Genomic DNA, 12,402 nt, shown 5'->3' on the forward strand with positions numbered 1-12,402 from the left:
TGCCAAGTGTGGGCCCCTTCTTATTGTGTTTTGTATCAGCCCCTGTTATCTTTTTCTCCACTTTCACAGGTATTTTGTATATAAGATTCTGTGTCTGCTACTAAATATTAGGACAGACCACCGTTTACTGCTGTGCCATAAGATGACTTGAAATAGCTGGCCATTCCTGCACTGACAATGCAGGTCTCCATTGGAACCCCTAAGCTAGGCAATCCCCTCAGAGCCTTTGGTCAGGGGGGAGCTCATCTGGAAGTTTTATTTGCAGCCTGAGCTTCTCATTTCTGTATTGTGATATACTGCTCACAGGAGGGTATTCAGTCATCAAATGAGTTCACAGTGAATAGTTTTTGTTTACTAAACTCTGGAGTTTCCTACCTCTACATCACTTCTAGTTTGAATTCCACAGTTATACATGAAGAGGTGATGGAGGGGTGGGCAGAAGGGAAAGGAGTGAGGAGCAAGGCACACATAGAAGTGTCCGGAAATGTTCAAGACTCTCTGGAAAGCAGTTTCAAGCTTATGACCCCATTTTGATCCCATACCTTCAAATTTACTCTGGCAGCTTTAGAATTTGAGAATGTGAAAACTTCACATTCTGTGGGAAAATTAAATGTTTTTTGGACTATGGAGAGAGTTAAAATCTGAAGAATTTACTAACAATGATTACCAACCACAAAACTGCCCAGTTGGATTTGTATTCTTTAAAAATGGTTTTATTAAATGTCTCATAAATACAAAAAATGGGTATGACACAAAGAATATCAATAGCACAAAACACTTAGGTACTAATCACACAGTTTAAAGGAGTATCATCATTTTTGAAGGTCCCTTTGCATCATTTTCCAGTTTGAATTGATAACGCCCCTTCCCCACCTTAGAGGCAACCACTATCCTGAATTTTGTTCATCATTCTCTGGTTTTTCTTTCTGCTTTTCCCATATACAGTTGAATCTCTTAAAAATATAGTTTTATAACTTTTTTATCTTTACATAAGTGAAACATTATGTTTTCTTCAGTTACTTGGTTTTTAGCTTACCATTTTGTTCCTGAGATTCTGTAGCTGTAATTCATTTATTTACTCCACTGAAGGAATGCATGACTTTTGATGGAGAGCTGGGCTGCTCCCAGTGCTGCTGTGAACACTCTCATGTTTGATGCACTGTGTGAGTTTCCTCAGGGGTTTTTTAGGCCACATGGAACATACATCATCACCTTACTCCCTGGTCCCCATCTGCTTCCCACAGTAGTTGTGTAGTTGCCTTCCTTTCCTTAGCAACATCTGTTATTATCTACTTGGTCAGTTGTGCCAATACAGCGTGTACGAAACAGACTTCACTACGTTTTAACAACTGAGTTTCATCTAATTTTCTGATACAATTTTGCATATCAATCCTCTGTGGTCATATCCTTTTAACACATTGTTAGATTTAATTTCATAACATTTATTTACCGATTTTGGATCTATATCCATAAGAAGAGTTTGTGGCTGTGCTTTCCCATATTATTCTCTCCTGATTTTGATAGCAAAGTTGTTTAAATCATTTAAAACACATTTAGAGTTGTGTTCGTTCCTAGGGGTGCCATAAGAAAGTACCATAAATTTAATGGCTTAAAACAACAGAAATTTATTTTCTCAAACTTCTGAAGGCTGGAAGTCCAAAATCAGGGCTTGACAGGGAAGTGCTCCCTCTGGAAGCCCCTGGGCCAAACCTTTCCTTGCCTCTTGCAACTTCTGGTTCCTCTGACTCCTTGGCTTGGGGCTGCATCCCTCTGATTTCTGCTCCATCTTCACATGGCCTTTGCTGATATCAAATTCTGTTGGTTTCTCAAATTCTTCTAAAAATATCTATTTCACTCTCATTCTTGAAAGCTAATTTAAGGAACTCTACAATTCTAGACTGAGAATAATTACTTGAGCATGCTAAAGGGTGCTTGGTCAGGGCATCAAGTCTACTATAATGCTGGAAGGAAAAGTGTCTAATCAGTTGCAATAATTAATGTATAGGCCAGACTGAAACAGAGTAGTGTATTTTTGAAATTTCATGTCAAAGAAAAGCTACAGGAACTTTTCAGTTCTCAACACGGGGATCTTGTCATGACTCCATTTTGTAAAAGAAAAGGGGAATCAAAGGAAACTGAATTTTTTAAAAATGGGAATAACCATCTCAGTGTACTTACCATGCTGCTTAGATTTCTTTTTCTTTTTTTTCTTCTTCTTCTGTTTTGGTTTGTAGTGATCTTTGTCTCTCTTTTCTCTTCTTTCCTTATCCTTTTCTTTTCTCTTACCTAAAAGATAAAAGTGAATACTTCAGCAATCAAGACTGATCCTGAGTTGTTCCTTTGTGGTTAACCTAAAAGCAGCATTTATGTTTTAATCAGCTATTCCAGTCACCTGCCCAGAGTGGATGGGTTCAATTAAACTGTTCATGTCATGACTCTGGAAGTCCTGATAAGCTTATTGGACTATAAGGGGGATCTTCATTAGCAGTGCTGAGAAATCCCAACTCCTGATACCTTAAAGTTAACACAGACAGTAGTTAAAACCTTTCAATGAGTAATATTCTCAATTTTCTGATGTGGTAACTAGTTAAACTCCATAATTTACAAAGGACCTGAATGAAGAGACTCAGCATTTCCACATATAATTTAATGAGAGAATAAATTAGGAGATTAAAAAAAAAAAAAAAACTGATGGACTTTTGCTTTGGATAAGCTTTAAAAAATAATTAAACCAATTTATAAACAACTCCTCCAGTCTTTATTTACATTCTCTGTGTGTTTAACAATGAAGGCTAAGAACATGAGGAAAAAAAATGTATTTCATTAAACTAATTTTTCCAAAATTGTAAAGCATTCTTTTCCCTAATCATATGTACTTAAAAAAATAAATATTAGAGCTATATCCTACATTTCAAATTAAATCATCACACATATCCTACTAGCTATTGCTCCAACTCACAATGGTTTAAGCCTATAATTTATCAAACATATTTGACCAACTTTCAGTGATTCAAGCTCCAGTTAACTAATCTACAGAATATTTAAGACTATCATCCATTATTTTGTGACGTTCAGTCATTACAGCACAGAAAATAGAAAATATAGCAGAAAACTCAATAACATTTTTATAAAGTATAATGAAGAAGAAAGTGTGAAAAAATTACTATTTTAATCTATCCATTCTCTAAAGTCTCAACAATATTAAATCAAGGTCTATTTTTGAATAGCCATAATTTTGACTAGGGAGATCATAAACACCAAAGTTCCTTCAGAGAAAGCAAGAGACTCTCTTGATAAAAAAGTTACATATAAAACAAGGTATGTGTTTAATAAGTCACGTATCGGGAGCTGACTAACACTAGTAAGAACTAAAACAGATGATCACTTACACCTAAGGAAGCATTAACTGGTAAAGAGTAAGGGGCAGACTATGTCCTCCCTCTCTGTCAAGCTTTATAGTCTTTTGCTTAAAGATTACTTTCTGTTCATACCAAATGCTGTTGAGCTTTTTTCTTCCAATTTCACTTTTTTTTCAGTTTTCGATATTCCTGTGGGTTAGGGGAAAATATGTAAGTTTAATCAGAAAACTTAAAAGTATGGAACAATATTTTACATTACAATTGCTCATAAAATTCTCTATGTAAGACTCTTTTTCTCTTAACGGTCTACATGTTTTACTGCCTGAACTGGTAACAAAGCAGTGAGATTTCTTACCTTAAAAAACAACCAAAACAATAAATTAAATGTGATTTTTGTTATTCAAACTACTTAGGTTCAACTTCTGGTTCCACCACTTACTAGCTCTGCAGCCTTGAGAATACCATTTAATGCCTCTGTGCTTCCGTTTCCTTATCTGTCAAACAGGAATAAGTCTATATACCTCATGCAGTTATAAGGATTATGTGAGTCAAAATATGTAAGATGTCTAGTCCAAAGATGGGTAAATATGTAATTTTTTTCACTTTCTCTTTTGTGGTAGGGTAATAATTTGAGACTACACTATTTCCAGAAATAGCATAAATATGAGTCTAACCATAAAGAAAAAGTTAACTGTACTAGGCCATCAGTAAAGGTCTACTCTAGCACCATAGCCTTTGGCAATCCAAAAGATACTGAAATTCCTCTGAGTAATAGTTCCAGGCATCATTTCTACTTCTGTGACAGTTATGATATGAATGCTATCTGGATTATCAAAATGTAATATTAAACTCCATATTAAAGTATACTGGTTTTCAACAATCTGTATACATTTTTAAAACTAATATTTAAGCTCTTGTGCCTAAAACAAACTTGTACCTTTCAACTACATCATGAATGCTCTGTTAGGTAATGATAATAGTCAAAATAAAACTGTTCTGCAAACCACTTTTGTTCTATATATAAATGTAAAATACAAAGACATACTTATACATTAAAATATTCAATCTCAATAAATATTCCAATAAAACATAGGTATTAATAGTCTAAAATTCATTTTTAAACCAATATTGCCCTTTTAATTACTGTGCAGCTGACACAGGTACATTTAATCAATTCATATTCAACCATTCCCAATGCTAATATCTATTTGTGACTAGTGTTAATCTAAGAAAAATACTACAGTACATTTAAAATACAATTTTAGTCTATAAATTATGCTTTAATGTCACCATTTACCAGTTTAATTTTTTAAGATCATTCTACAACAGTATCAAAAAAGCTGATACTGTTCATCTTACTTCAAATATTTTCTATCATTTAAACATAACAAAAATATAAAATACCACTCAAATCAAGTGCCAATAAGGCTCTAGCAAGTTTAAACCTAAATAAGAACACCGATAATCTCCATTTGTTATGACAGAAAAAAATGAAAGGGATATCACAGCAAAGAGAAATACAATTAAATTTTCTTATTAGCAAGACTGCTGATCAAAGGCATCATTTCTGTTTACTACTTGTTGCACTATTAGAACTTTATAAATTTTATGCAATTTCCCTGAAAACAATAAAGCATTTACAATGCAAACCATGAGGAATGTGCTTTCCAAATCCTCAGTGGTAGTGCAGACATAGATATATTGCTAACAGTGATCATTGCCTCTTAGGTTCTTACATCTCTGGAGCACTGGATCTCTAGGGAAAAGGTGGAGCAATGATGTTTAGAATCTCCTGGAGTGGGGACAGGGAGTCAGATTAAAGGAACTGCCTTACTAGGCTACTTTTACTGACTGGAATGTGTGCACCCCTTAGGTACTTGACAGACAAATACAACAGTTATGAACCACCGCACCAGAAACACAGAGGCTAACACAGCAGAAGAGATGCAGCCAATCCCAGAGTGGGGTCCAGAGAGTGAGCTCTAGATTTAGTTTTTACATGTTCTAGTGGTTCCCAAACCATTCGATTTCATAAATGACAAAATTTCAAAAGTAAAACTGGGGGACTCATAAAGGGTTGTCAATGTTTTACTCAAGTAAGGATATTAAAATAAATATTCGTATACGCAACAGTAGGATTTTAAAAAATACTTACACACAAATAGGAAAACAAAACAGACCATTCCAGAAGTCAACAAGAAAAATAAGTTTAGTTTTACAAGAAGTTCACTATCTTGTCCTTATTTTACCACGTGCTAGAATTTGGGTGACCAAAGTATCAGAATATTAGTTTGTAGAATAGTAATTCTTAAACTAAATTTTAGCAACAGAACATTTAAAATATATATGTAGATAGATAGATTTAATATATATATATATATATATATATATATATTCTCTGGCAGCTGAATGCAAAACACAACAACAAAAACCAAAACACAAATGGAGCTACTCTAGTTAAAGTCAGAGAGGCAGATCTCTGAACCATGCCTGCTTGCATACAACTCAAAAACTAGTAATGTAGAGTGATTTCTCAAGCCTCTTCTGGTATGCTAATCATTATAGATTCTTGTGGCTAAAAAGAGAGGCAATCCCTGAGACTCTCCATGGAAACCCCAGGCTCTGTAGAAGCCATGAACATTTGGTATGAGGGTGGAGGCAACAGAGTCTCCAGTTGTAGTTTTGTTTTGAACAAATCTGGAAAATAAATTGAAAAACAATTTAAAACAAAAAGACTTTTAAATAGTAAATGTAAAGTTGACGTGAGACGTTGGAATAAAAATGAAGGCCATTTCAAAACCCGCCAGAGGCAGATTAGATAGAACTGACAATATGCTATTTTGCCATACTAACTTAGACCAACCCCAAGACCTACTTCTGTTTTTCACTGGTGATAAAATGTATTATATTAACCAATCCATAATATAATTCATGAACACTCTATAGAAGATTCACTAAGAAGAGTCCAACTATCTTAGCTATGATGATAAACCTACACACATGTATTTACTGATATCTACATTTCATTCAAAAACTAAGATGACTTTGAATGACACTGAAGCAAAGCCTAATGCATTTCATCGAATGCTACCCGAAAACTGAGGGGACCTGCTCATGGACATCCTGACGTTACATAAAGGTACACTCTGCATGGCCACGTCAAGCCAACATTCCTATCCATGCTAACTAAGACATGCTGCAATAAAATAGGTAAATGCTCCTTGATATTTATTTACTAATTTGCTAAAAAATAAAAAAATAAAAAAATGAAGATGTGTTACTAAAGGTATTTCCTTTAATACAAGAGTAACTAAAATGGCTCAAAATTATATTCATACAACCTGCTAATGCCAATTTTGTCTTCACAGTGGTACAAACAATAAAAGTTATCATCTCTAAAGCTATCTTAAATTGACGTTTTTAAGCTGAAAATAACCCTATCATATATCATAATCTTTTTTTTTTGAATAAACATAGACTATCAAATGCCTAATTAATGGTAAGTAAAACATCAAGATTGTAGAGCCAAAAGTGACCACAGACATCATCTACTATCATCTCATCATATAGATGAAAAACTGAGTTTCAAGGAAGCAAGAAGAGAAGGCAGATGGTTTGTCTCTACAGGGTTTTTAAGAGGCTCTACCAGAGGCCTCTTGGGGCAATCTTTTCTTCCTTTACACCCAAGAGTACTTTACACCTCTTCAGGCACTTATATCATGCTTTAAATATTTGTATTTCAGTTGCTAGCTTTGTGTCCCTTCTAGACTCTACGTTTCTGGAAGGCAGACTCCACATCTGTTCACACTGTGTTTCCCACCTAAAGAGAATTGTGTGACAAGGGGCAACAGATAACCGTTGGCCCAAGGTGCCTGTGAGAACCTGAACCAAGAGTTTATTTTTCAAAAGACGATTTTTCAAAAAACTTGATTTACTGTATCCTCCCAGATACTAACAGAATTAAGATTTCCTGAGGCTGTATCCTTATCTAAAATTGGCTGGCTCTGTGAGAAAGAATCCTGATAGTAAAATAAAAACAAAGGCACCAATTTTTACAAAGATACCAATTACTTGTTTGGTAATGTAGGCAGCAATAGCATTCTTAACAGTGGCTAGTCATGTGGGCATCCACCCCACTAGAAGAACATAGAGAGTACTGCAAGTTCATTATCTCTACTGGAAAACAACTAAGAACAGTTGCATATAATAATTGGACTATTTACAAATCTCATCAATCCTTTAGCATCAACTGCTGAACTCAGCAGTGTGAATTTATCTTGCTCCCCCAAAAGTAAAAACCTAACTATGTCGAACAATTTCACAGTTAGCAACTAACACCCTCATCATTCTAAACTCCCCAAGAGTTTCAATTTGACAAAAATAACTCAGAAAATGTCTCTGACAAACTGTAAAGCATGTTTTCAATTATCAGTTTTAAAATTCAACAGTAACAAAATTTTCTTTTATAATTAATATGGATACCAACCAAACATACGTGTGTGTATGTATGTGTGTGTGCATATATGTATATATGTATCAAAGAAATAAAAACATAAAAACCTGGCACTTTGACTCTAAATCTAAGAGGACTTGGGGAGCAGACAGAAGCATAACAAATACAGCAAAATGGTCAAGAGAGGGTAAATAACAAAAAGGTTAAGGAGAAAAACATAGAGACCACTGAGAATTTCAGTGCAAGTGGGACAGGGGCACAAGATTGTAACCAAAAGGTGTTCAGTTAGAACATGACCTAAATTCTACCACTTTCCTCAAAAACTAAAAATTAAGAGGTCACAGAAACAAATTAGAATTTCACCTCCCTCTATTCAAATACTGTGTTCAACCCTCTAATAAACCTGCAGTAATTAAAAATTAAAACTATGCATTTCTTTGCTATAAGCAATTAGTTGACAGCTACCATACTATTAAGCTCATCACACCCAGAAAATCCTTACTCTTCCACAAATTCAAATTATAGCTAACCTCCTCTCTACCTTTTACTTTCCCAGAAAACGATCTTACTTATTTTACTTTTCCAATAGTTACTACCAATATTTAAAAAGGGAAAGAATATTCGTGTGCCTTCCTCTAAGGTAGTCAGCCATAGTGCCACAAATATGCTAGAAATTCTGAAAAGAGGAAGTTAATAATCTGGTTAGAAGCAAAATCATCTAAGTCAAGGACTTTCATGCACAATCACTACATTGATATTTTGATATTTTAGGATATATAATCTGTTAATGTAAGACTCTTAGTTATTACACAGTTACTCATATTGATCTATATTTCAATATTGTTACTATTAGAATACTTTTAAAGAAAAATGTAATTTCATATGTACATCTGAAAATAATTTTCCCAATGGATATACAACCTTACAACTTTAACATATTTTTCATATATTCAGTACAGTAACAAATGCCAGATCATTAAAGAACTGAATAAGACCTTTATCAAAAAAGTATCTCAATGGGTCAATGATAGCTCGGAAATCTTGTGGAAAAGTGGAAAAGAAAAATTAATTAAGGAAAGACCAAGAGTCAAAAGACAATAGATCTGATTTGAGAAACTACAGGAAATGTTTCAAAATCTACAAATATTCAGACTTGGGTATTTTATTTTTTTAAACATGATAAAGAATTATCATGTACAAAGTAACTTCGACCTTTATATAAACAGTAATAAAAATAAGTATATGTTTCTTAAGTAACTTCAATCATTTTATTTCAACACATCATTTTATGCTTCATCCAAAAAATGGATAAAGTGGTTTCAGAGAAGATGCCTGTAAACACAATGATCACCAACACCCTTGGTAATGCATCAATAAATTGCTTTATGTTTTTCTCCAACTCACAACAAACTAAATTCAGACTTCTTTCAAACATCTAATTCCAAATAGTAATTTACCAGAAGTGCATCTGTAAGATAGTATTGGCCTTTTTTTATTATGTGTATTCTGGATCAGGTTATAATTTTTAAAAACTTCTAAATAAAACAATGCACCCACATAAAGGAAACATGAATCGATATACTGTTAGATTTAAAATATCAGCTTGGTAAAATACACATCCAAATGCTTTCGAACTACAATAAATATCACAAAATCATGGAAAAAATGTGTTATTAAGGATGGCTGATTTCACATATTGCACTCCTCAAATAACTTTATAGCAAATTTGATTCAATTTGGAGGAATCTGCCCCAAAATATGGAATTATATTTAAGACACAGGCATATAGTTCAGTGTTTCTTAAATATTAAATTCTGTTAAAATCCTTAAATCAAAGTACTGATCCCGTTAAGTACTTCCTGGCTTCAAAAGTAAGAATTCCTGTAATTATACTTGGCTCTAATAATTTATATTTAGTAGAAATAAGGATATATAAAGAAGAAGCAGGGAGAAGGAAATAGATCAAGTAACAAGGTAAGAAGTACGTATGTCCAGGGAATATGATTGTAACAAGATCACACAAAAGACCTTTAAAACAGAGAAGAAACTCTCCTATAAATGTTAAAGTATTTATGAAAAGGAATTATATAGGAATCAAAATAACATAGTTAAACCTCAAAATGTTGATACCTAATAACAGCAAGCCTAGCTACTTATCTACTTATAAGAGCCTTTATTTTTTTTCCTTTACCTGCTGCTGCTGGAGCTCCTCTTCCATCAGCTATAGCTTTGGAAGAAGAATTTGGAAGCATCTGTGTATCCTCTTTTTCTGCCCTGGGACATTCATTATGGTAAGAGGAATCTGAGGCTACCGGTGCTGTAACTTCTGAACCACGACTTAAGTCAAGAGGGAGACAGGGTCCCAGCTTCTCAAGTGGCAAATGTGCAACATCAGGCACTACACAAAATAAAGAGTGTAATATAATATTAACACAGATAAAATGGCTCAGTTACTATCACTGTGAATTAAAGTGCTACATAATTTAAACAGTGCCTGGCACAAAGAAGGCACTCAATAAATATTTGTAGAATAAGTGAATTGCTTATAACTCCAGAAGATATAAGAACAGAAATGTCTTAATAGTTTAATAATCTTTATCTCTTAGTTTTTTCTTTATCTTCTTTTATGTTTGGTTCTATAGGAAATCAATATACATTACCCTCTGGTACTGAAGATTCTTGCTGATTTTGAGAACTGATGGAGAATACTTTCCCATCAGTGGCTGGAGAGGGAGAAGAAACCTTTTCTACAGAATCATCAGGCATGGGTAAGGTGGCTAAACGCTGAGATCTTCTTCTCCGCTCACTATGCTTGAAAGGTCTAGGGGGATTCACAGGCTGTGGAGGACCTAGAAAAAGATCTTCAATGTTCACGAAGCAGATACATACCAGGAGCATCTTATAATATTTAAGGAGATAAATGGGAAAAAATGATTCATATTCTTCCCTCTGATGTTGTTATAAGATATCCACAAGGAATGGCATGTTTCAAAGGTAATCAAAGGCGAAAATTGTGACCTCATTCAAAATGAGTCAATCAAAAATTCTAAAATCTACTCTACTAGAACTAAAAGAAAATAAAATGGAACATTAATTTCAAGTAGCTCCAACTGACAGACTATAGTTAATTTCTCTAATTGCAGATCGTTGTGTAAATTGCCATTTTTCCTTTGGGAAAATAGTCTCTTTACAGCAAAAGATAAGGAAAAGAATATATATATATTCCTTTTGCTACATTGCAAATCTAGAAACTCTAAGGGAAAAAAAGGCAGGGACACAGATGATAACATTATAGAGTTAGTGATTTACTTTACACTAATGTAAACAATTTTATTCCATCATCATCCCCCCAAATGGAGTTTTATAAACATGTCTGGGCCTGATTCATTAAAAAAAAATTGAACAAAAACAACTTTGTGTACTTATTGTGAGCAAATAATGAGGATATTTAAGATTACGACATTGTGTACTTGGGTATTTTTAACAACTTGGTAAGTAATTTAGGCATCTTCTAGCAATATAATATAAATATTTGGAAATGTCTTTTACACTTTTAGATATCGTCTCTCTACATGGCATATAAACATATTTGACTAGAATAGGCAAGATTATATATGCCAATATATTCATGTTAATTTAGAAAGAGGAAATAAGAAACAGTCTAAAGAGACTGATGTTTGGGTATTTAAGAGTAATTTTACAATGAAAATGAAAAAGACATGTTGATAACTAAAAAATATAAAAGAATAAAATTTAACTGCAATATTGTGGTTATAATACCAAGATACAATTTCCAAAATAAAATGTTTGTTAATGTCATATGACATTCTAGTGACTACTGACACTATTTCATGATGTCACAACGAAATGAAGCTTATTAGGAAAACAACTGAATTATGTTCCCATTCTTTCCACCTATTACAAAGAACAAAACAAAAAAGCAAAACCAGATCAAAATGAAAAAATGATTCAGCAGAAAATATGGCAACTGAAGGAAAAGAGGTTAATATGTCTGATAAAAGTCTTCTGAATGCCAACATCTTTGATTATTCTGGAAGACACAATATGGAATAGTTCATGAGGAAACGTGTCATATTCACTCAACTGATCATGTATTTCATTTGTCGCATAAAGAGCAAAAAAAAGCATCATTTACCTACTGACTTCAAATAAGTGTTATTCGTGTCTCCAACTTAGAATACTAAACTAATATGAGAAACTCAGGGTCAACACAAATCTTGTATTATTTATATATATAGATATATAGGGAGATAGATAGATATACCCATGTGAAAGGTGATTTTGAAAAAGACTGCGTTAATTCTTGAAAAATTAGTAGTAACAGTAAAATCGTTAAAAAATATAATCACGGAGACATTTTCCTTTCATTAAAAAGATTAAACTGAAGTCTAGACTACAAATATTGTAAGAATGAATAAAATGTATTGCAGAGGGAAGTTATAGACAAGTGGGGACAAAAAAAAATCTACAGGAATAGTCTTAGGTAAAATAGCTATGCTGGGTCTTTTATAACTTTCTTTTTTTTTGTAATGAATCAGGCCTCTCAGTATGCTCGGATTATTAGTTGAG

At 33.4% G+C, this 12,402-nt stretch overlaps 1 protein-coding gene across 16 annotated transcripts in view; it reads right to left on the minus strand.

Annotated features, from left to right (window-relative positions):
* The window catches only part of PHF20L1 (PHD finger protein 20 like 1), a 73,215-nt gene that overhangs the window by 21,185 nt on the left and 39,628 nt on the right, over nt 1–12,402 (minus strand). For all 16 annotated transcript variants that reach the window (XR_001886223.1, XM_017875156.1, XM_017875154.1 and 13 more), the window contains 4 exons: nt 10,473–10,661; nt 10,004–10,210; nt 3,492–3,548; nt 2,179–2,286 (listed from right to left, as the gene is read on the minus strand). Coding sequence is in view for 15 of the 16 variants with exons in the window: in XM_017875156.1 (XP_017730645.1) it covers nt 2,179–2,286; nt 3,492–3,548; nt 10,004–10,210; nt 10,473–10,661 (561 nt within the window). In the remaining variant the exon portion in view is untranslated. The remainder of the gene's footprint in view (nt 1–2,178; nt 2,287–3,491; nt 3,549–10,003; nt 10,211–10,472; nt 10,662–12,402) is intronic.

This window comes from Rhinopithecus bieti, unplaced genomic scaffold (genome assembly GCF_001698545.2).
Source record: "Rhinopithecus bieti isolate Rb0 unplaced genomic scaffold, ASM169854v2 scaffold_7212, whole genome shotgun sequence".
In the NCBI taxonomy this organism is placed as follows: Eukaryota; Metazoa; Chordata; class Mammalia; order Primates; family Cercopithecidae; genus Rhinopithecus; species Rhinopithecus bieti.